The following is a 25,558-nucleotide window of genomic DNA, read 5'->3' as shown; positions in this document are numbered from 1 at the left end:
ACCTCTGTTATTAGGCCACGTCTGACTTTTTTTCTTCTCTTTGAACTAAAAGCAATTACGTTCATTTCCCTGATCAAACTGTGTGAGATGAAAATGAACGGAGTTGATTTCCTGTCTGTGATCCCGCAGTGACCATCACACGTTCTCCCTCTGACCCCGGCGAGCCTTCAATCTGGAAGAACAAACAGCGCGGCTCACGCAAGCCGACCACGGACGGACGACGTCTTCTCTTCTTCTTAATGAGAGGGCAGATGTTTGAGATGCAGAGGAAGTGAGCGACAGTGTGACGCAGGAAGGAGGAGTGAAGAGTGAGTCGTGATCTTTGCTCTCACAACGATCTGAACACCATCATGGTTATAACATGTGCTACATTAGATTTATTAGATGTAGGAGGAAGGAGCGGGTGGGATGCTGACAGACATGTGACCATATGACAGTGTCATGCTATGATTATCCTCATATTCATGATTTATTGCAATAATTGAACAAATCCACGTTAAACTGGCTCTAAAGCACATTAATGTTACATAATGGAAATTCACCACAGTCACAGTCAGACAGTCACTGGACTGAAATACAGCGGCAGGGTTTGTGATGCCGCTCGCGATCAGCAGTGCTGTCGCTAAATACACCAGACTCCTCGGTTAAATATGGAGATTTTAGACATTTACCTAGTAATTGTTGGAGATTAAGCCACGTTTTTAGGATTGTTAAGTCTCTTTAACTGATCTACAGTTCAGCATCGTTCCTGAGTTCTTGAGTCGGACGTCTCTTCCTGTGACGACAGCAGTTGCACGCCGTACCTACTCATTCATTCATTCGATAGTGATTCATTTCATGTTTTTACATTTATTCTGTTTCCTGACCACGGAGCAGAGGAGTCATTGACTGGACTGAGGGTGAAAGGTTAAACGCTGACTGAAGGCCCTTGGACACAAACACTGATCAACCAGCTCACATGAACGATCGCTCATTGTCTTTGTACCACTGTAACATTTGTCTTCATTAGAGGAATAATGAGCGGCAGGTGCTTGTTGTGTGCAATAAACATTAAAGAGACAATAAACACAGACTAAAATCTCAAGCACTTTATTAATTGGAACAGTATCTTTGCTTAGAAAGGCCATTCGGCATTATATAATTATATATCATTTTTTCATATATATATAATTATATATATACATATATTCAAATGTTGAATAACGTAACACTAGAAAACCAACATATAGGCAAATTAAAAAAAAAACAAGAGGATTTGCTTAAGACAAGTTTACCAAATAGAAAATGGCCAAAAGGAAACATTTCTGATACATTTCAAAATGGTCCCGATACAGTTTAATATACATCTTTAAAAAAAATGAAGAAGAAGAAAATGAAGAAGAAAAGGAAGGGGAGAGGGAAATAAAATAAGCAAGGCAGTCGACAGGAATGAAATATAAATAACCTTACTTTTTATGTACAAAAGGGCGCGGGCAGTGACCACTGAGGAACAATGGTCCGAGGACACAGGGCGGGAGGTTTAGTGATGACAGGACAGACAAAAACAAAGGGCACGAGAACGCGTGGAGAGGAAGAATCTCGTCTTCCTCGGCCTCTAATCATGGACATGTATCGGAGTTCTCCACTGCATGAGCCAAATAAAACTCCAGCACTTCAAAGACACATGTGTTTCAGGGCAAATGTGACAGTTTCTTTGTTCAGCACAAGAGCGTCCACGAGTGATTACGTGTCGTGGATCTCAAGTTCAAGTTAAATGGAATGAAAATAAGTTGGAAAACTTTTAAAACATGGACCTCAATCTTAGTTTGATCTCAGTGGACCGTCTGTGCGTCCTCCGGGAGGGAAAGACACTTCTGTTCACTGACTCACAACTAAGGCTACATCCATACGTGGTTTAACGGACCACTGAGTTCACTGTGTTTCTGTGCACTTTAAAAAAAAACAACAACAACAACAAAGGTTAGCATGGATGTAGCCTCCACCTGTCGCGTCACTGTCAAGAGGAAAAGACCAATCACAGGGCAGTTCACAGAGAAAGCAGACGCTCCTATTGGCTGTTTAACTCCTCCTACTTTACATGCAGGTCCCTCTGGTGGAATGATCGCTAAGCTACAGGAAGGAGTCTAAAGTAAAAGTCAACAGTCGAGTCGACGGTTTCCCGTAATCCTTTCGTCTGCCTTCATTCCTTTTGTTTTGAAAACCTTTTACTGAGGCACTTCTGGCCCCCCCGTTCACAATCATCGTAAAATAGTGGGTCGCAAAGGGTTGGCACAGTGTTGTGTTGTCAAATCACATGATCCCAATACACACACACACACACACACACACACAGTAAACCCATACTGTCTTAGTCCAGAGAGAGAGACCGAGACAGAGAGAGAGAGAGAGAGAGTGGGGGAGAGAGAGAGGGTCAGATGAGAACAGAATCCTCTCTTGTGTTAAGTACGCAGTGTGTGACAAACACAATCAATGATGAACAAAATGGCACCTGACTCAAAGTGCGGGCACTTGTGATGCTTTGGAATAAAACAATTCTTGAAATGATTGAACGATCGTGATGATGATGATGATGACGCTAAAGCTGCACTGACAGTTTCTCTGCAGCAGTAGCTTCACCTGAAAGAGCTTTAAGAGTTCAAACACATCTTCTTTCTGAACTCATTTTAGGGCGTGAAAACTCAGGGGTAAAAAAAACCCTCCCTCTTCTGAGGCTAACTCCGCCCACTGGCTGATTTTGCGAAATGCCAAGAAGTGGTCCGAGAGCTGAGCGACGGAGGGAGAGTGGGGGGTAGTGCAGGGGAGGCGGGGCCTGGCGGTTAAATCTGTGTGAGATGCTCGATCACTCGTACAAAGCCATAGCTCTAAGGTTTATAAAAGGGGGAGGAGTCTCGGACAATGAGCCAATGGCAAACCTTGAATGCAGTAGCCGGTGTTTGACCAGAGAGGCAGTAGAAACACCGTGTTTTTAATCACATTTGTAATTTGTGGTTTGGGGCTTAAGTTACACTTAAAGACGTTTGCTGTCAATAAATTAAATCTGATTGTGCGACTTTTTTTTGTAACATAAGAGACGGGGAGTGTTGTGTAATTGAAACTGCTGGAATGGGAGAAAACTGAATATTTTCATGAAACAGCATTAAAAATGGAGTGAGTCACGATGCTGAAGTCACTTGACCGCGGGTCAGTCAGAGATGAACCCAAGCTCACGCTGCGTTCCATTTACTTCACATCACAAGTTGAAAATGGGACTGAAGCTGAATCCCTGCGTTTGACCGACATCATTCATCTTTGATTACAATCATGAAGGGGCGTGGCCTCAACTGTGACATCATTATATAAAAAAAAATAAAAATAATAAAAACAAAAACAACAAAAACGCTGTATTTAAGGACACCCGATTGTCCTTCACAGCATAGGCCAAATCATGACACACGTCACATGACACACGTCACATGACACGTGATCACATGACAGACGACAGGTCTCCGCTGTTTAAAAAGTAACAATGCATTCAATCTTTGAGCAACATTCTCCTGCAGTGGTGACGTGAGGCTGATATATGCATAACAATGTGAAACGACAGTTTAAAATTAAAAAAAAAAGCCCGTACAGAAGAGAAACGCATCATTACAATCTACCAGAAATACTGATGTTTGTGTGTAAACAAACAAAGAAAAATGCTGGGTATATACTGGATATAGTTTTAACATTTGTTAACGCGTAGGATGGAATTATGGAGCGTGTTGTTTGAAATGTGTCTCATTAGCATGATCAACATCGCTGCTGATGCTGTAACAGACCTGAAATTCTTCCTCACATTTAGATTTCTTTACTGTATGGGGCATAAAAAAAAAAAGAAATAAAATAAAAATACAAGATAATATTGTTCTACTTTCACATGACGATCCAGGAATGTGTTGGCTGCTGGTTGTTGGAAAAGACGATTGGACCAAATGTCTCAAACATGCTCGGTAAAACCTCCAAAGTGAGACCTCCATCTTTGAGAGCGAGCGACTTTGGCACTCGGCAGACACAAGACAGCGACGTGGAAGTCACAGTGTGTGTGCGTGTGTGTGTGTCCACCTGAGCCTGCTTTATGTAAAACACAGAGATTGTGACCTAAGAGAAAGAGGTAATGACACACAGTCAGTGTTGCCTGCGCTGTCCCTGTGCCGAGAAGCAGATGCTGGCTCTCAGTGAAGACGTAGCTGTCAGGAAAAACTGATTTTAGCCACAACAAAAGACTCTGAAGTACGTGTTTGCCATTTTATCTCGTTGTTATGAAAGCATTTTGAGTGGAAACTCAAGGTCTTACAAGTTCTTTCTCTCTCACACAAACCAAAGCAGTATTTTTAGCTCAGGGGCGACAGGAGCTGCTGATGTGTTTGTGTCATAAGTAGATCTGAACTAAAGATTTCAAACCACCCGTCACACAAACACACATTGGAACGTTCTGATGAAGGCAGCAGCGAGTCAAAAACTCCTCTATGGACTGTAAGACACCTCCGTTTCCGTTCAGAAAATGTTATCCAATGACGAGATTGAGTGGAAAACAAATTCATAAGATACTGCAAATTTAACTCGGCGCAGAATTGATTTGGTAAGACTTTTACTCCGTGGCTAAAATGTTTTTTCCTTGTGTCATTACCTCATCAAAAAACTGAACTATCCCTTTACGCAGATGCACAGCATTCTGTGTAAAGAAAAAAACATGTGTCTACAGCATGGCTCAGGCAGTCTCAGTCACTTTAAGGTAACAATCCAAACACCATTACCTTATCTAAGGGGTTTTAGTTTTTTGTTTTTTTTACAATAGCCTCCAAAGCATCCAATTTATATTTATATATATTCATATATATATATTTATATACCAATAAAATACATTACAGGTGCCACCCAAAAAATGCAGCCAAACTTAAAACTGTGTCTGAAACCAAAGTAATAAGATGCAACACAGTCAGTATATATATATACATGTGTGTGTGTGTGTGTGGGGGGGGTAAAAGTGACAAGATCAATATTACAAAATATTTAAGAAGGCATCTCAGTTATTTGTCCGTCTACACTGCCCTGTCCTCTGGACTGAGACGTCTGTTCCCTTTTTCCTCTCCGGGCAGTCCATCCCATAATCCACTGAGTGAGTAGTGAGGAGTCTCTCTGCTGCTTTTGTCGTGATCATCCATAGGCGAGTTCTCTGCATGGTCGTGTGTGAGTGTGGAGATTCTGGCGCGTGCTTGTATGAAGTGGTGTATGTCGGACATTCCTTCGGCCGCACGTCCACGATGGCTTCCCTACTTGAAGTTGGCGTAGTCAGAGAAGGCGTCGATATACTCCTGGACCACTTTGTAGCAGAACTCGTACTGTTCCTGAGGAGGGAGGAAGAGCAAGGTCAGCAGGGTCGGGAGTGCAGCAGTGCCTGGGGGGCGTGGCCTGGTAGCGAGTTTGACACGATTTGACATCTGGAAAAGAAATACTCGGAAGGACGAGCCCCGACGAAGCCACACCTCCAGTGTTTACAAAAGGGGGAGGAGTCTGGGACAACAACAGCATGAATCAGAGAAGTATGTATTCAAATGGCAACATCTGAATACAGTAGCTGGTGTTTGACCAACGACAGTCAGTAAACTAAACTGGGATCAACCAATAACATGAACGAGATCACCCACGTAAACTGGTTTGTGTGTCGTTACACTTTAAGTCAGTATTTTAGTACAACCACACAGCTGTTTAGGTAATGTGCCCATTACAGACACCTGCAGTAATATATGATACTACTTTATTCCCAGAGATTGAGTCGTGAGGTTGTATTTTCCACTCAGGTGACAACCAGTCGTCCCCTGCAAGAATCTGAAGTCCTGCTTTTAAGACGGAGGACCAGAAATTCTCCGAAAACAGGCTCCTATTGGACGACAGCAGCTGTCAGTCACACGGGCGTGTGAATTTCCTCTAAATGGGAGCATCATTTACAACTGATATTAACGGAATAACTCATTTGTTTACATATCTGCATAGACCCTGTGCCGGCGGATGCATTAGCAGCAGTGGAAGTCTTCAAAGAACTGTGTGATTAAAAGTCCTCACCAGTGTCTGCACCATGTGGGGTCTCTGCAGTCTGAGGCTTTTGACCGTCTGGAAGACGTCCAGGATGCCCTCCGCCTTCACCCTCTCCAGGACTGTACTCAATGCACAGAAAGTTCCCGTCCGGCCAGCGCCAGCACTGTCAACACACACACACACACACGGGCAAATATGTATACGTCAACATTACAGACATAGAGCAGTAACTTTGTACAGGATTACACACAAGGTCTTGTTGTGAGTGCACATGTCAGAGAAGAGGCGGAGCAACGGTTTCTATAGGGAGCAGGAAGAAGAGAACAATTCCTCTGAGATGTTTTTTCCTCTCATTTAATGACTTCAACCATTTCCCAGACACACACACACTGGTGCACATGACTGGCACACACATTTACTGTGCAACAACAATAGGAAAAAGTGTATTTGTGTACATGCGGTACATCTTTGTGTGACTGTGTGTGTATGTGAGTGTGCACACGTGTTGTTGTGTGTGGATAAACTCTACTGCTCCTCCTGATGGAAAAATAAAGTTCTTTGAATCTATTTTGAATGGATAAATCACTTATAAAGCACTTTGCTTGTGTTGATGACCGCTCAAAGTTGCTCTACACTACAGTTTATATACAGCACATATATGTGAAGTGCACTTTCTATTACACAACGTGGGGTTAATTGTCTTGCCCATGGAACCCACAACCTCCCAGTTGAAGGACAGCTCAGAGAGTGATGATACAGCTTTGCCTGAGGCACAACTTGAGTAAAGCCTGATTTTTATTTTATTCCATTGCGCAACAATTTTGGTAATTGTTATGTTATATTGTTATATTGTAATTTTTCCTCAACAAAACTCAATAAGTCACGAGGGTGAGACTCAACTTAGGTTAAGTATCCACATGTAGTCACCACCTAACCCTAGTGAACGTGTGTTTTTGTTTCACCTGCAGTGGACAGTGATGGGGTGATTGCCAGACTGCTGCTGTTGTTTCTGCACTGCAGCGATTATATTGATCATGCCTTTTCCATCTGTGGGGATGCCCACTTCTGGCCAGCCATGGAAATGGAACTGACGCACGGCTCGAGCCTTGTTCTCCTGAAAAAAAAGAGTCAACACTGTTGTTAGCATATAAAGTCATGGTCACTGAACAGTATGTAGCGCGTGTGTCTTGCTCGTTTCCCCATCGTACCCTGTTGTTGGTGACCAGGAGGTCACGCACGGTGTAGCTCTCGCTCTCCTCCTCCCTTTTAATCTCGATAGAAATGTCCCCATAGACCACGAGTCCATCACTGGGCCAATACTGAGCACATTTTTCCTGCAAGACACAACACGAGCACGGTCAACTGACGACGAACGGCCGAGCAGTTACATGAATCCACATGACTGTGTGTGTATGTGTGTCTGTGGAGACACGATCCATTTTCATGAGAAATTCACAACTATGAATCGCCATTATTTTGATCTGGATAACTGTGAGATGAGATTTCCTTATCTTCTCATGCCTATTAGCACATCCCACTCCCTCGCTGCTTATGGTTCTGTGATGTTAGTAACATGTTTAGTAATATTACATTACATTACATTACATTACATGACATGTCATTTAGCAGACACTTTTAAGTGCATTTCAACATTTGGGTACAAACAAGTACTTAGAAGTAAGTAAGTGCTTCAAGTAAGCCAAACATCACATTTTGTAAAAACAAATGTGGTGATGTCATTGTATTGTGATGTATTTTTGGAACATTAGTTTGTATCAAACCGAATAAAGATGCACTTATATCAGCGACTATTATCCACTGATATGTGACACATTATTCATGTGTTCCCTGTTATTGAGCTGATATCTAACATATCACCATAAACACACACATTCCTAACGAGGACACTCATTATACATACACTCCTTATCATACATACACACACACAACCTTATCAACCATCACAACCAAATACTTAAAAACCCAACCCTTAACCTAAACTGTACCAAGTCTCACACATGAACAGCATTCTCATGCTGCAACAATAAGAATGCTGCGTGAGGACCTGCACATTAGCGTAACTTTCACCATATGTCCTCACAGAGACTTATGTACACTAGAGCTAAAACAATGAATTGATGAATCGATTAATTCATTAATCGATTCATTGGTTTGAAGCTTTTTTTCCCCGGTTGTTTCAGCTTCTTAAATGTGAGTATTTTCTTCATTTCTTTGCTCCATAAAACAAAGAAAACATTAAAAGTGAATAATTTTGGTTTGTGGACAAAACAAGACAATTGAGAACGTCATCATTTCCAGGTTTGACAAACACCGATCAACATTTTTTTTTTAGGTTTTCTGATATTTTATGGACCAAATGATTCATCGAGACAATAATCGATTATGAAAATAATTGTTAGTTGCAGCTCTAATGTAAAACACATACACACACACTCTCATATTCCTATCAATTGTAAGACCTGGACAGCCTACCCAAGGCCTTATCTCTAACCATAACCAGTTAATACCGAACCTTAACCTAATCATAACTTAAATCCTACCCTAAACTCAACCAGTTCCTCATAAATTAGGTTCTGCCTCATTAGGACCAGGTTTTGGTCACCATGAGGCCGCCTGGGTCAGTGTTTATGCACCCCCACACACACACACACACCTGCCCTCTCTCCTCCAGCTCAGTGAGCATGACTATAGAGCAGCTTCTCCACTCCCAGATCATCCTCCAGAAGTCCTCCATGGTGTGCTGCAGAGGGCCCTGACTCGCCATGTACGAGTCCTTCTGACGGTAACCCTGTGTCCAGATGTGAGACAAGACGGTATGTGAGACAAGACTTACAATGTCTAACCAAGTCCGTGTTCGCATTATTGAACAGAACGGATTTGTTTTTAAACTCACGTCGATGAAGGAGGCATTGACGTAGTCTGTGTTCTCCTCGCCTCGCTTGACTGGAATGATCACTCGGTTGAACTCGTCTGTCAGGAGCACGAAACACAAAATACACTGTGTCTACATGTTTATCATGGCAGTGATGACTGTGTGCAAACACATTGATCTCACCGTCACAGAGACCAGCGTGTGCAGAAATCAATGCAACACAATCCACATGGGACTGTGCAACATTCTTATCCAACACGTCTCTAACAAAGAATCATAGTTTGAAACAACACAAGTGGTAAATAGTGCTCTATCTTTCATAACAACTTATATTTGACTCCTTGTATTAGAGGTAGGGCTGGGCAATATGGAAAAAAACTTTTTTATCCATATAGTATTAGAGCCAAACTGAAGACATTTTTTTTCTATCTTCTGAGAATAAAGTCGTAAGTTACATTTTGTTTCGTGCTTCACAAAAAAAAAGAAATCAGCACCACATTATCATTAGCATCAGGACTTTGAAAAGAAATAAATCACACAGACTTCGTCTCTTTTGTAGAAGGAAATGGAAATGTATGAAGGAAGTGGTCGACTGCAAGGCTACTGCTGACAAAAAAATCCCATAATATTATGACTTTATTCCTAATATTCAATGTTTGAGTTTTTCAGAGGAGAGTGACGACACACTGTGAATACAGTTCACCATCTGTATCACACGGCCTTAAAACACACTTATTACCTTTCATTTCAGATAATAGCTGCTTTATTTCTTTGGCTTTTTAATGTTAAATGAAGGATATTTACATGTGTGTGTGAAACAAGGACAATAAATATGGTCAAATTCTACTATAACAATAGTAGAATAATATTTACTTCTTATCATATTCAGTTTATTTCACAAATGTATTCAACATAATAAATGTGATGGTTGTAAAGGCAACAGTCTCCAAAACCAGGAAAGGTCATCACAGATACTTTATCACCAAAAAATAAGTTGATATCTTGTCTCATGTCATGATATAGATATAATATTGATATCTTGCCTAGCCCTAATTACAGGATATTAGTTACTCCAGTATCTTATAAATACTGAACTGAAATACCATGTATATACTGTGTACTTATAAAGTTTTCTGTTGTAAGCTAGTTTCATAAAGCAGTGACACTGTTTCCTCACTCACATGGAATGATCTGTAGCACTCTGTTCTTCTTCATGTTGGCCGGCAGGTTTCCTGTTCTCATCTTGTCATTCTGGATCTTGATGGACGTCAGCTTCTAAAAGTGACGCGGTTTCAATCATCAATTCATAGTTCAAACACACAGACGTCCCCTGCTGGAGCGACACAGCGACACACGGGAACATAAACGCACCTTGAACTCGGCCTCCAGGCCGCTGCCAGCTCCAGGTGAGGGAGTGTAAAGTTTGGCCAGGTGCGACTCCAGAGAGGTCACCTCCAGCTCCGTGTCCCCGTACAGGTAGTGCTCTAACAACGCCTGGAAGATGAACACGTACTGCATCTGTGGGGAGGAGGGAAGATCATACAGTTAAGACAAAATAAATAAGAATGGGGACGATATGAATAAAGATTAGGGGTGTCAAATTATCGCGTTTATTATTGCGATTAATTAATTACAGTCATATTTAGCGCGTTATGTTTTATGCAAGTTGCTTTTTTATACAGCATGCGTTAGCAGCAAAGACGTTAGCAATTTAGCGAGCCATAGCAAAGCTCTTTGCCAAACTTAACTGGAGGAGAACACAGGCTGATGTTTCATTTGATTTATTACTTTATTTATTTTCTAATTATTTGTAGTTTGACAAAAGAACACAACGGAATGTAAATGGCTGCATCTGTTCAAGTTTGTTAAAACAATACATGCCTTTATAAAGTCACTTTTGTTTTTGTTATATAGCAATCTCTTGATCTGCCACAACAATGTAATAATGAATTTAAATGAAAATACTACTTCAAGCAATTTTTAGGTGAGATTAAAAAAGAGATTCATTAGATTAATTAATTACAGATCATAATTACGGCACTAATAAAGATATGTCAAAAATAGAGCTGCAACTAACGACTATTTTCATAATCGATAATCGGCCGATTATTATCTCGATTAATCGTTTGGTCCATAAAATATCACGGCAATCAACAAAAATGTTGATTGGCGTTCATCAAATCTGGAAATGATGATGTTCTCAAAAGTCTTGTTTTGTCCACAAACCAAAATGATTCACTTAATGATTTCTTTGTTATCCAGAGCAAGGAAATGAAGAAAATACTCACATTTAAGAAGCTTAAACAATCGGAAATCTTATTTTAATCATGAAAAAAGCTTCAAACCGATTAATCATTAATTAAAATAGTTGTCGATTAATTTAGTTATCGATTAATCAATTTTTTTGTTTCAGCTCTAGTCAAAAATATGACAAAATGCATGCCGGACACATGTTAATGCCATGTACCGTGTGAGCAGTTGCAGTTGTAAACAGCTCTCTAAGGAGGGATGTTAAAAAGCACATGTGAACAGGGTATTTGGAGTCAACACTGGACTTACATCAGTCTGGACCATCTGACAGCGCTGCGCTCTGATCCTGGTGACGAAGCCAAACACGTCCACCTTCCTCTCAGTGTTCATCATGTCGATCATGGCATCGATCACGATGAAGGTACCTGTCCTACCTACACCCGCACTGACGGACACAAACACCACACTGATGGTTTGCGTGCGTTCAGACAATAAAACACGACAACAGACACAAAACAGAGGCAAAGCCTTGATCCTCTTACCTACAGTGGACCACAATGGGTCCAGCGTACTGGGGATTGCAGTTCTTGACTTTCTTGAGGAACTTGAGCATCCCGATGGGTGTGAAGGGAACCCCGAAGTCTGGCCAGCTGGTGAAGTGGAACTGGGTGACGAGCCTCTGTGGCTTCTTCCCAGACAGATCTCCCACCTGACACACAAACAAGCCAGGTTTCCACTCATTATAGGACTTTTTAAATCTATTTTGCTCCTCTTGAATATACAGATACTGGAGGCCTTATATAATTAATGTGTCCAACATATCTGTCTGTCTGTCTGGGTGTTTTCATTCATCATGGTAACATTTTACACCACAAGTATACAATTTGGATACTGGCCAAACCCGACCTGATCTCTGCATCAATAAGTGCTTAATGGGCCAGAGCAGGCAGCCTGAGGAGAAGAGGAAAATAGAGTTGTATGTCTCCAGACACTGCCTCAACAGTCCTGGTCTTGGTCTTGTCTTGGTCTCGGTTTAGGTGGTCTTGACTACAAGTCTAGAGGAAAATAGATCGGCTTGTAACCGGACGTTTGGCGACTCAGATCCAGGGATGGGTCAAAGGCTGGGTGCCCCTGAGCAAGGCAGATAAGTGCTGCCCACTGCTCCTGTGCCCATTTATGTGTGTGTGTGTGTGTGTAAAGTGGAGGGATTTACATTCTCCATCACAAACTGGTATGTGTGCAAATAATGGTACCTGCTGGATGCAGAACTTCCGGATGGTGTAGTCCACTAGAACCATTGTGTCTTCAACAGATACACGGATGTTACCGTAAGTCCAGCAGCCCTGGTCCGGCCAGTACTGGGCACACTTACACTGGAGGGAAGAGAAAAGAACAAGTGTTAGACCACCTGTTAACATTCATCATCATCATCATCATCATCATCATCATCATCATGGTAAGTTTGTCTCAGCTGTGTCCGTTTGCTCATCCTCACTGACACTAATGCGGAGGAAGAGTCTCAGAGTTCAATTTACATTATGAACTAATGAAGGTTTTATTTCAACATGTGAACATAAAGCAATAAGAAAATGAAACAATCATAATTGTAAGAAAAAAAACATGTCAGAAATGAAGAAGCTGACACTAAGCTTATTTACTTTACTGCCCCTTCTCACTATTTAATAAGTCATAATCATCAGCTTAATCATAATATATGATTAAAAAAGTGAATAAAAAGGAAATTCAATCAAATCACTTCTTTCTCTCTGTACCAGGTGAAAATCATAATGAACAGAGTTTTAAATTTAGACACACTACAGTGCATACTGTATATTATATTAAAATGGAATAAGAGCACTCTGAATCATGATTGCATGGAACATACCACTACTTCACATGGGGATTTTAATTGTTGTATCATTTAACTAAAATAACAACAGGTTATACATTAAGCCAGTGGTTTTTGGGTTTGTAGAAAATTATATTTGCTTTATCAGTATCTGTACACAGTATTTTTCTGACTGAGTGAAAGTACAATTACTGTAATCTGACACATCTTGCTGACACTTGCCAAGTACTGAGTACTTAATTATACCAGGAAAATACAACATGAGATACTATTGCCGCTGTTTGAACATTTACAGTCTCCTCCAAACGTATTCCTTTGTTTTTGTTGTAAAACATTTGGGTTTGACATCAAAAGACAAATATAAGAGCTTTTATTTCCAGGTATTTACATCGAAATAATGTTAAACAACTTAGAAGATAGCCTGGTTTGTAACAGAACATCACATTTCCTCCTCCTTCTCTCTCCTACCTCTTTCCTCTCCTTCAGGTTGGTCACCATGACAATAGTAGCTGTGTTTTGCTCCCAGATCATTCGCCAGTAGTCATTTACTGTCTCCTCCTTTGGCCCTGATCAAAAATATCAAAGGGACATAATATGTTGAAACTAATATTCAAATACGTGTTGATTAAGTTGAGATGATGATCAACACAGCATATGATCACCTGCTCCAGTGCAGGCAGGCACAGATCTTACCTTGGGCTGCAATAAACTTATTCTTCTCTTGGTAACCCTACAAGAGAAAGAGATATAAAGATGATTTGGACACATTGAGAGCAGAGCTGTTTGTTTTATTAGAAAAGCTGCTGCACTTATACAAACATTTATAAAGGAGGCGTTGATGAAGTCAGAGTCAGGGACTCCCTCCAGAGATGAGAGATGCACCCTGGAATGATCATCTGAGAGAGAGAACCAGAGAGAACACATGGTACATTACAAATAGCAAAAACCACAAGTCAGTGAACTATATTTATACTTAATATAAACGCTTGAATAAGCAGGCTAGAACACACATATAGACTGGTTTCTGCCACAGTGCTGTGGCCTTGCTTACATGGCAGGATGTTGACGTATCGGTTCTTTTCTTTATTCTCTTCTTTGGAAGCGGCGTCACATGATGCCTGAATGGGGCAGACTGGCAGTGCCTGAACAAAGGAAAATACAAGACAGGGGAGGAGAGCAGACATAATCATATCACTCATGTGCTGCCTTCACATCTTCATATCTGCTGCGTGTCGAATACATATCAGCCCACGTTTACTTTGTGTGGAGCTGCTGCATCAATAAGTCATTCAACAGAAAATCAGAAAAGCAAATTCTATTTTAGTGCGATTTTAGTTTAGACTCTCCTTCACGTCTATTGCAAGAGAGACAATAGGCAGGGTACAGCCTGCACACAGTGGCACACAGACAGAGGTGGGTAGAGTAGCCAATTACTTTAAGTAAAAGTACTGTTACTTTAAGATATAATTACTCAAGTGGGAAAAAAAGTACTCAAGAAAATAATTACTTGAGTAAGAGTAAAAAAGTATGCAGTGACTCGCGGCACCGAGTCACATGACAACACTTATCATGTGACTCAATTGGCTGCATTTAATTGGCAATATTGTGTCAGCCATAGCCAACAGGGAGAGAAATAGATATCTTAAAAAAAAGATGTTTAAAAATAAAGTAACGACCGTCACTTAGCCAAATGGAACAGCGTAAATGTACCGTTCTTTCTTCAAATATATACTCGAGTAAAAGTATGTTGCAATAAAACTACTCCAAAAAGGTACTCAAGTATTTGTAACGCAGTAAATGTAGCGCTTTACTACCCACCTCTGCACACGGAGACATACAAGCATTCGTGAGCACAGCATTAGGCCCCTTAATGACTTCTATTAGTCATGTGGGGCCACATGGAGGTGTAGGGGCTCGCACAGATTCATTCTAGTGTACATGGCAAATGCTTATTCACGGTTAGCTAGAATAGGATAGAAACTGTGGTGAGAGACATGAAGCAAATAGGGATTTAAAGTAATGACCAGCTGCTCTAACCATTCAGTCAAACCTCATTACTTTTAGTCACTTTTCCCTCTAGTTAAACTCTGCTCATGTGTCCCCCATCACCTGCTAAAAACCCCCTTAAGACACAGCAGGTGCAGCTCAGGTTATCTGAGGTTATAAAATGATCACATAATAATAACAGTTATTTTGGGATTGGGTGTGTACTCCAGTGTGTCATACATTAAACTCCTCCCTGAAGAGTTTGTTGTCATCGGCCATGCGGCGGTTCATCTCCTCCTCAAGCTTATCAACAGGAAGGGGCGGATACTTCCTGTTTGTGCTGGGTGAGCGGGCCAATAGCGGGACACTCTGGAGTTCTGTGACGAGGAGCAGGAAGGGAGGAGAAGGAGAGAGAGAGGGGGAGAGAGGGAGTGAGATACAAAGTGTAACAGGGCGACATCAGTTACCACTAATGCTTGTGCATGTCTTTTCTTACGATGCCCACCAGAGGGCGATATGACACAACTCTGTGACATAGGAGGAAGCTAACTGCAGCACTGTGGGTTAGGTAATCACAGTGAACAAAAGCCTGCTGCTCACAGTCATCCAGTGATACATTATCAGTTCAGAGAGCAAGATCAATCAAGTCAGAAGAGTCAGTGGAACAAGTCTGGTCAAGCTGGCTGTGCATATTTTCTGATATAATCAAATAAATGGGTGTTCTGTGAATCTGCACCCACATCTAAAACACACACACACTTCATTCATAGTGAGGACACTCATAGACATAATGCATTCCCTAGTCCCCTACCCTAACTATCACAACTAAGTGCATAACCTCAACCTAAACCCAATTCTAACCCTAAAACCAGGTCTTAATCCCCAAAACGCTTTGTGAGGACCAACCAAAATGTCCTCACTCCGTATGGTTTTTATGATTTTTGGTTCTCACAAAGTCACAAATACCACACACACAGACACACACTTACCTGTATCATCTGATCTCCCATTGGTCAGTCTGAAGGAGTTTGAATGGCTTCCTGCCTGCTTGTACTTCTTAAACCTGTCCGTCAACATTAAAGTGAATATTAATACACAAAGACACACAAACACATTGATACACAGACACACAAACACATTAATAAACAAAGACAAAAACACATAAACACACAAAGACACACAACACATTAATACAATGACACACAAACACATTAATACACAAAGACACACAAAGACATTAATACAATGACACACAAACACATTAATACACAAAGACACACAAACATTAATACAATGACACACAAACACATTAATACACAAAGACATTAACACACAAAGACACACAAACACATTAATACACAAAGACACACAAATACATTAACACAAAGACATACAAACACATTAACACACAAAGACATACAAACACATTGATACAAACACACATCTTGAATTGACGTCTATAGCAGTCAATGGCAGCCAATGAGTTAATACACAGACACACACACAGTAATACACAGACACACACACATTGATACACAGACACACACACACAGTAATACACAGACACACACACACACAGTAATACACAGACACACACACAGTAATACACAGACACACACATTGATACACAGACACACACACACAGTAATACACAGACACACACACACAGTAATACACAGACACACACACACATTGATACAGAGACACACAGACTTTCTCCCACATGTTCTTGATCACAAGTCTCACACAGTAACCATCAACAGATTATCACCAACCTCAGCATGTAGAGGATGATGATGATGAAGATGATGACCAGCAGGGAGGACAGGGCCACCATCACAGCTATGATTGGCATGTCATCAGACGGGTCATTGTCTGCAGTGACGACAAAAGGAAAAGTTTAAAATGGGTATCATGTATATCAAAAATGAAATGTTTAATCATGAACGACAAATAATTATTTAAAATATTAATATTATACACGAGGCATTTCATAAACATCCAAAAGGTAAAATATTTGAATTTAATTTAATGTTTAATCTCATATATTTACATTATCAAGTCCAAATCATGATCATCATGCCGATGCAACCCTAATTCTTATTTGATCTCATAAACCATCCAAGACAACATCATATTACTTTTTAAATGACCTTCAAACATCAGACATATGCAAAAAGTCCACAGCGTTTTTTGTGATTTTCAGAAAAAAAACAACCATATCTCAAGGCTAGTGCTATGAACTGTATCAAAATAGTTAATTACTAATTCATTAACTGCTGCAGCTACAATTTGTATTGCAATTTCTGAAATCATGGAATTACAAATAAAATAGAACAAATATAAAGGAAGTGAAATCCTCTTTATTGTCATTATGATGGAGGGTAGATCAGAGCTGCTGAGACTGAGTGCACCGACCTGACCCGACATGTCAAACATGTCCAACATGTCCAACATGTCCAACACTCTAACGTGTGATGGTGAGAGGAAACACACGCAGACACGGGGAGAACATGCAAACTCCACAGACCGGGAATCCAACCAAGCACCTTCTTGCTGTGAGGCAACAGTGCTAACAACTACCCGCTGTTCACCGCGCCTAAAACCATAACAGATATATTTCAACATATCTGACATAAAATCAACATATTTTATTTGATATTTCACAGTTAGTTTGAGTTTGTTACATATTTGATGTAACACTGAAGGAAATGGAGCTGCATCACAGCAGACACAAACTATAATTTCCCTTAAATCCATTCATTCCAGCGCTACAATGTTACTAACCTGGAATATAATTTACAAAATTATTATTGTTAATTAATATAATAATAATCGATTTATCGACATGAAGCATGAAGCAGTTATACAAACACAGGTTTGAACAGGTCAAATAAACCTAGTTACGCTTCTTGCTAATTTTTAGTCCACAAATGTAGATTCATCAGAAGTAAACCCTGTTTAAATAATATGAAGAATGAGTTCCTTTCAATATGCAACAATAATAAAGCTAATATATCTAATTATATCCTAATAAAACAGTATATCCTTTTTGAATTGTTATCATTTTATAGTTCATAGTATTTATGTTTATCTCCAGGCTCCACCAAGCCTGTTGTCGTGTTGTTACAAATGTTTGTGTCATGTTGTTTGCTTAATGTTCTTCTTTAGGGTTTCATGATGGTTGGCGAAACAGTTGAAAGGTCGGCCGCAGAGGATGATGATGCATCGTCTCGATGAGCTTCCGCAATGTCACAAGATTTAAGATGGTGTATTGATGATGGGAGAGTCAATACACCAGCACATCGCAAACATTCTCAATGTGGTTAAGGTCTGGACTCGGTGGTGATAATGATGTCTCATGCTCCCTGAACCACTCTTTCACAATTTAAGTCTGATGAATCCTGGCATTGTCATCTTGGAATATACCAGCGCCATCAGGGAAGACAAAAATCCATTGATGGAATAGTCTGGTCATTCAGTATATTCCGGTAGTCAGCTGACCTCTGAACCCAGACCTGACCAACTTGCCAAGACAACCAACAATAAACGGCCACTGTGAAAAGGTGGCAGCGTACAACCACAGTTGAAAAACGGTCTCGTCTTTGAATCAAGCTTGTCCAAATGTTTGAATGACAGAAGAGGAAACGTGACCATGTGTCTCTTTCAACAGCAAGCCCGTTTCTTTCCTTTTCCATTATGGTTGTCCACGTTAATATTTCAGTGGCCTTCAGAGTAAAAAAGAACACAAATGGAGAGTGCGCCCGCAGGCCGTCGTTTGAAGTGAGCAGATAAATCACAGTTTAACCCAGAGGGTCGACCTTCGACTTCTACGTGTGCTTATATCTGAGAGGTTTGCTGTGAATTCCATATGAATTATTGAATGTATAAATGTTAAATGCCGTCTGTGGGACCGACGTGGCGCGACCGACTGGTGCGAAAAGAGTGCGTGTTCACTTAGGCTTGACATGAAAAACTAAATATTACATGGGCCAAGTTATCTCTCGGTTGCGATGCGTCCTGAAGATGACAATGGCTGACCAATCTCCTGTCCTGGTGACCTTTACCTGCTGCCACGAGCACAAAAAGGCTTTGGTGCGTGTGACACGTTAGGCCTCAACAAAAACAGGAGGACCAACATGGACCGACTCAAAAAGTCAAGAACGCTCCACCTTTTTTAAACTCTCACTGAACTAGGCTTTGATTTTATTCTCCACACTCGTCTGTTATTCTGTCTTTGTCTATTTTACCCAGGGCAACATATGGATATTATATCTTGGTGGTGACATGAGACAAGATATGGATTTTGAATATCGTGATATTGTATCTTTATAAAAAGACGACCTTTACTGGTTATAATGGCTGTTGCATTGATAATTGTCATATTTATAATATTGAATACATTTGTGGAATAGAAAAAACGTTATACATGTTCCTTGTTGTGTTTTTATCTTATATTAAAAGGTATAAAGCTATATAAATAAAGATTCATGTGCCATATACTGCACATGCTGCTGTGTTTTACTGCGGTGTTTTCAGTGCTCTTCCTCAGACAAGATGCACATTCACGGGCACAACAAGCCGAGGGCATCATGTGGACGTGACACCAGCCGGACTGATGTAATGTCATCTAGAACTGCTGCTCACAGACAATGCACACAAGGGCCACAGACAGCCAGAGGGAGACGACTGAGCAATTACATAACACCTACAAACCCAGTGCTCATGTTATATAATAGAAAGCTGCAAGTGACCATTATTGTCACGATTAATCGAGTCATCGTTTGGTCCATAAAATGTCCGAAAATGCTGAATAATGTTGATCAGTGGAAATGAGGATGTTCTCAAATGTCTTGTTTTTGTCCACAAACCAAAATGATTCAGTTTTTAAATGATTTCTTTGTTTTATGGAGCAAAGAAACCAGCAAATATTCACATTTAAGAACCAAAACAATCACAAATCTAGATTTAATGATGGAAATGACCGATCAATCGATTATCAAGATAGTTGACGATTAGTCTAGTAATGGATTAATAATGGATTCATCGAGTTATTGCTTCAGCTCTACATACACGCTCTTGGTTTTAAACCAGAATCAGATTTGATTCTTGTTGCATCAACTCCAAAATGATTGGCAACATGCATTGCTGTTAATACACTTGATAATTAATAAAACATTTTTCTAAATCAATGAGTGAGTGGCACTTGATATGATCTGCACATTTCCCTATAATCATGGTATATAAATAATTGATGCTAAAGAAAAGGCTTGGGGAGTCATGTTTCACCTCCAAGGATGTTACAGAGAGGGTTTGTACAGAGACTCAAACCTCTCACAACACAGCATTTATGTCAGGATGATTCCAGTCTAACTGTCTGAAACATTCATTTATTATATAGACGAGGTGGAATCTGCCTCATTTGGTACGTTTGGGTCAATCAGGCCCCATTTAGACGTGATATTAACATCCGTCCAAAGTGATCCAATCACAAGTGAACTGGATTAAATGCATGTGTTCAGATCTGGCATTAAATGCGTCCTGAATGCGTTTCCTGTGACCACATGTCAGATCTCAGGCTGTTGTTTTCACAAGAATAAATATGATGTTTTTAAGTCTGATTGTTAATTTGTTCGTGACGGGTGGAGAGAGAGAGAGAGAGAGAGACTCATTGTCCCAGACTCCTCCCCCTTTTATAAACGCCAAAGTTGGCACTTTGTCGTCTTCCTCTCTCCAAGGCTTGAAGCTCGGTGTGAGCGATGGAGAGGCTTGACCATGGATGTACAGTATTAGAAGAACTGAATAGAGCTCCGCCCCCATTTGCAGTGGCCACTCATGGTACTGCAACCAAAAATACTCACGCGGCCCAAAAAGCAATTTTCCCATTGAGCACAATAGTAAAAGAGACACCTGTAAAAGTGTCCACAGGACACCTCGAGACATGGACATAGGTATTTATAGATCTTCATATTCTAGATTTTTAATTCATTCATCAGTAAAACATTCATAAAAGGCTATAAAAAGCCCAGAAAAATCTTATTTCAAACCAAAGTGCGGTCAGGGAAACGTATGATATGAAAACTTCATGGGAAATGGGAAGAAATTTAGGCAATGGGGTGTTTTTCTTTTACACCACCTGGATTTAACTAAGCAAATAGTTGCTGCAGTTGGTCAGGTCTAGGTTCAACAACGTTATGTGCCCAAAGAATGAGGTCAGCTTCCATCGATGCATTTTTTTCTTCCCTGATGACATGGGCATGTTCCAAGATGACAATGCCAGGATTCATCAGGCTCAAATTGTGAAAGAGTGGTTCAGGGAGCATGAGACATCATTATCACCACAGAGTCCAGACCTTAACCCCATTGAGAATCTTTGGGATGTGCTGGAGAAGGCTTTGCTCAGTGGCCCGACTCTCCCATCATCAATACAAGATCTTGGTGAAAAATGAATGCAACACTGGACGGAAATAAATCTTGTGACATTGCAGTAGCTTATGGAAACAATGCCACATCTTTGATTATCATCATACAGTATGTATGATGTGAAAATGAAAATGACACGCTGAAGCGGAGCAACATCTTTAAAAGAGATTACAAATATACTAAATACTAAATGTAACATTGTAATAATACCATGAATCAAAACATTTGATATTAAATGCTCTAATGTCACAGTAAACACTGACAGCAGCTGTGACTGTGTTTTTCCCATCATGCCTTAGAGCACATGCTCTATAACCCGGAAATAAACCCCAAAGTTAGAAACTTTATTGGCACAAGCGCTGAGTGAGCAACTCCATAGGAATGACTTTACGACGCCAAAGGGGCGGAGCTCTATCCAGTTTTTATAATACATCCAGGCTACGCCCCCTGCCCTGCTCCCCACTCTCCCCCTTAATCAGCTCTCAGCCCACTTCTGGGCATTTTTCAAAATCAGACAATGGTCAGAGATAGACCTCAGAAGATTGGGTTTAGTTTGCCTTAAACGATCGTTTCCACAGCAGGGGACAGCACTTGACTCAGTGTGTCAGTCTCCTTTTACTCAGCACAGGCATCGACACTCACCGTGTGGGCTGGTGTCTGAAGTGAACTCCGTCCCAGGCTCTGTGGTGGTCTCTGCCTCCGGGGTGTATATATCCTCGTCTGGCGTTGGGGTTTCTGGAACAGGGGCTGTGGTGTTGTCTCCCTCCACCTCCACGGTGGGAGGAGGGTGAGGCTCGGTGCTCGGTGGAGCCTGAGGGGCATCGGTTGGGGCTGGAGGTGGGGGAGGGGGGACAGGTAACACCCTGACAGTGTCATCGGGACCGATGGGTTGCGTGTCCTCACCTTCAGCTGGACTTGAGGCTGTGGTGGTTGTTGTTAATGTTGTTGTAGGGATGAGTGCGGGGGGGAGTGTTGTGGGTAGATCTGGGGGGGCCAGTACGTGTGCGACTGTCACATTGAGTAAGGATGCGGCAGGTACAGAAGTAATATTTGGAGGTCCTGGGGGGAAAAGGAAAGAAAAGGAATGGAATGACTTGTACACATTTCCACAGTAAAGCAAGTATAAAACGAGGTCGTGATGATGAACTTGGTACCTGTGACGGGGGCGTCCTGGGCCGAGGCCCCGAGGGCTAGAGCGAGCAGCAGGAGCAAGGGACACACACCCATTCTGCCCTACACAAACAAAACACAACAGGGACGTTAGTTTGAAACAACAAAAACTGCAAATAGTTTCACTAAGACAATATACAGTACTTCACTAATGCATTAGACCACCACACAAAGCCACAGCTGCCCTAAATGAACAGCACTGATAATTATCAAAATCCTTTGTTTTTGTATCATACACCTGTATGTAGAAGCTCTTTAACCAAAATTATATCTTTCTAATTGACTGTAAAACAGACCAAATAGTAAAGCATATTATTATTTCTTGATTAAGAAATAGCTTTCTTGATTAAGAAATAATAATGTAAAAAATAATAAAATCAAATTGCTTGATTCATGTGTGACTTCTCAGAGACGCCTAGCGAGGCAGCTCACATGTGGGTATAAAAAGGTGAATTCAGTTTGTAATTCTTCAAATAAACAACATTTTTAGTTTTAAAAGACTTCTAAAATATTGATGTTTTCATGTTTTAATGACAGGTGGTCTAACAAATGTGTTAAGCACTGTATTTATCTTTTATCCTGAAGGCACACGCTCATTCTCGAGAGGTAACACTCTTCAATCTGAAAGTAAACTGGAATACTTGATGTATAGTGTTACAGAGTGTAAAGTACCTGAAGAAGCGAAGTTGGCATCAGTCACTCATTCGCACAGCGTGATCCTGGAAGTAAAAGAGAAGATATTTAGGATCAGCATCAAGCTAACAAACAGCAGCAGAGACAAAGTCACACGTTTGGTAATACTTGGGATTTTGGTCAGTCGATGGCAAAAACGCGGAACATCGAGATACGCAAGATGTGTAAGCTACAGTTAGCTTAGCCATTCCACCACAGGCAACATGAGGGCAAGCAGTTTGTCTGCAGCATGGCAAGAGGCGTGCACGAAGAAACTCGCTTCATTCATAATAGAGAGAGGTCTACGGTCTGAAAAGTGTAACAGTATAGGCTATTAACTTGTTTTGTAATGTGTAGGTATGTTTTAGGCATGTTAACACTGAAATAAAAATATCTATACAAGTAGTTATGTCTCCTTGTATTAGTTTGTCCACCTGTTATTGACATAATGTGCAAATATTGATATTCAAATGGTTCCAACCTATGGGCTTTTTTTATTTGAACGTAATTTTGGGGCAATTTTGAGAACCCTAGTGCAAAATACCGCACTAACAATAGCTAGCTCAAGATGCATTTCCAACTTTGTAATGGAAAATGTCTGTTTTCATGAAATCCTGCTTGTGCAACTGTATTTTTTTTTCAACTGTAAGGAAACAGAGCATCACAGAGTCTGTGATGTTGTCCGGTGAGCCTGGAAAAAGGTGTCATCACGAGGTCACATGCTAGAAAAACACGGTTGCACAAGCATGATGTCATGAAAACAGACTTTTGTCATCACAGACTTCTCAACTGTAGTGCGGTGAACGAGGACCGACGTCACTCCCCGTTCTGACGTAAATGGAATGCACCAAAAACAAGTTTGAGACGCGACGGACCGCTCCCACTGAAAACCCAGCTGAAGCAGGGACGCAAGCCATTTGATTTCACCATAAGACAAGACTTCAACAACAGGAAACTCAACTTTTTTAAACCACTCACTCTTCCACATGAAATAAGCAGCAGCTCACGCGTCCCTGCACGGCACAATCGGTGATTCTCTCCATGGACTTTGGTGTGGATATGTGAGCGCTTTAGAACGTTCAGTTTCCAGAGAGAAAAGGCTGTCTGTGAAAATGATCAAGTGACGAACGCTACTTTTAGAAATGGGCACAGTGCAGTCAGTACCTGCTAAAAATCACACTTTAAAAAGCCTGAACTCACACTTTAATATGACGGTTTGAGGACTACCAGTGCTCAGATCTCATAGATAGTTTATGATATACTACGGTATAAAGTGTTCATTTATCTCGTCTCAGCTTCTCCAAAGGGAAGACTTTTCTGTTTTTTCATGACTGTGAGAAGCATATCTTTGGGACATGGAGTATTTTGTAAAGGTATTATAAGACATTGCCTCAGGCTCTGGAAACTGGAACATTCTTTTGACCACTGAAAATGTTTTAAACTCCTTCTAAGAGTTTCATCACAAAAATGTGTTATGCTCGTCAGTTATCTGGTGTGTGTGTGTGTTCATCGCCCAGAGCATGACCAAAACAGAATTAGTGTCACATTTAAATCCTGCAGTGACAGTGAATCATCACTTAGGACAGTCTTTAGTCAATGATATGAGGATGAGCTACCAGAGGTTTCTGATGACAGGAAGCATGATGCATGCTGGATGACTGACGCTATTATCTCCACAGGCCGAGGCTGTTGTCTTCCTGATTGAGGTGTAATAATCTCAGGACCTAATCCCTTGTTCCTGACCCTGGAATAATCCAGCCCGTCTGCCTTGAGCACTGACCCTGATCCAAACACTGCAGGGGCTACCGCACAGAAACTGATGCTTTACATCACAGATTATCACATCAGTGTGCAGAGGATGAATTGGGCGGTGAAAGCTGTAGTAGAGCCAATCGTCTTCTGCTGTTTCGAACTGAGCTCTTTCACTGGATTAGTTACATTCACTCTGGCTTTAGCGCAGAACGGCATAATGAGCAAGTCTATTAACCTTGAAATCCAATTGTTGCTATCCTTCTCTCAATCAAACACAAATATTAGATGGTAGTCTCATCATCACAATGCCTCTATTTTTGTTTGACACTCGGTTTACTCTCGTGTGACTGAAAGAAGCTGGTGACAAATGTTTTAAGGCTGCAACTGATGATTATTTTCATAATCGGGTCATCTGTTTAGTTTCTTGACTGAACGAGTACTTGTTTGGTCCAGAAAATAATGATGTTCTCTCATGTCTTATGCTCCAGTTTTGATGATTTCTTTGTCAA

General features: G+C 40.9%; 1 protein-coding gene across 2 annotated transcripts in view; it reads right to left on the bottom strand.

Moving 5' to 3' along the window:
• Positions 1-1,073: 1,073 nt before the first annotated feature.
• Positions 1,074-25,558, bottom strand: part of ptpra (protein tyrosine phosphatase receptor type A) — a 39,553-nt gene continuing 15,068 nt past the window's right edge. The window contains exons 2-23 of one of the 2 annotated variants that reach the window (XM_044024074.1): positions 23,298-23,344; positions 22,610-22,688; positions 22,359-22,514; positions 22,098-22,286; positions 16,808-16,907; positions 16,022-16,095; positions 15,273-15,409; positions 14,098-14,188; positions 13,866-13,942; positions 13,740-13,776; positions 13,515-13,612; positions 12,451-12,570; positions 11,740-11,906; positions 11,507-11,642; positions 10,319-10,465; positions 10,129-10,222; positions 8,969-9,045; positions 8,729-8,863; positions 7,263-7,388; positions 7,017-7,168; positions 6,082-6,217; positions 1,074-5,366 (exon numbers count right to left, since the gene is read on the bottom strand). In XM_044024074.1, the coding sequence (XP_043880009.1) occupies positions 5,292-5,366; positions 6,082-6,217; positions 7,017-7,168; positions 7,263-7,388; positions 8,729-8,863; positions 8,969-9,045; positions 10,129-10,222; positions 10,319-10,465; positions 11,507-11,642; positions 11,740-11,906; positions 12,451-12,570; positions 13,515-13,612; positions 13,740-13,776; positions 13,866-13,942; positions 14,098-14,188; positions 15,273-15,409; positions 16,022-16,095; positions 16,808-16,907; positions 22,098-22,286; positions 22,359-22,514; positions 22,610-22,688; positions 23,298-23,318 (2,424 nt within the window). In that variant the 5' untranslated portion in view covers positions 23,319-23,344 and the 3' untranslated portion in view covers positions 1,074-5,291. Of the gene's footprint in view, positions 5,367-6,081; positions 6,218-7,016; positions 7,169-7,262; positions 7,389-8,728; positions 8,864-8,968; positions 9,046-10,128; positions 10,223-10,318; positions 10,466-11,506; positions 11,643-11,739; positions 11,907-12,450; positions 12,571-13,514; positions 13,613-13,739; positions 13,777-13,865; positions 13,943-14,097; positions 14,189-15,272; positions 15,410-16,021; positions 16,096-16,807; positions 16,908-22,097; positions 22,515-22,609; positions 22,689-23,297; positions 23,345-25,558 lie in introns of both variants that reach the window. The other variant, XM_044024073.1, reaches the window with a different exon arrangement.

Source organism: Solea senegalensis, linkage group LG4 (genome assembly GCF_019176455.1).
Source record: "Solea senegalensis isolate Sse05_10M linkage group LG4, IFAPA_SoseM_1, whole genome shotgun sequence".
NCBI lineage: Eukaryota > Metazoa > Chordata > Actinopteri > Pleuronectiformes > Soleidae > Solea > Solea senegalensis.
Note: the sequence above shows the minus strand (reverse complement) of the source record. Positions and strands in the feature narration are given on the sequence as shown.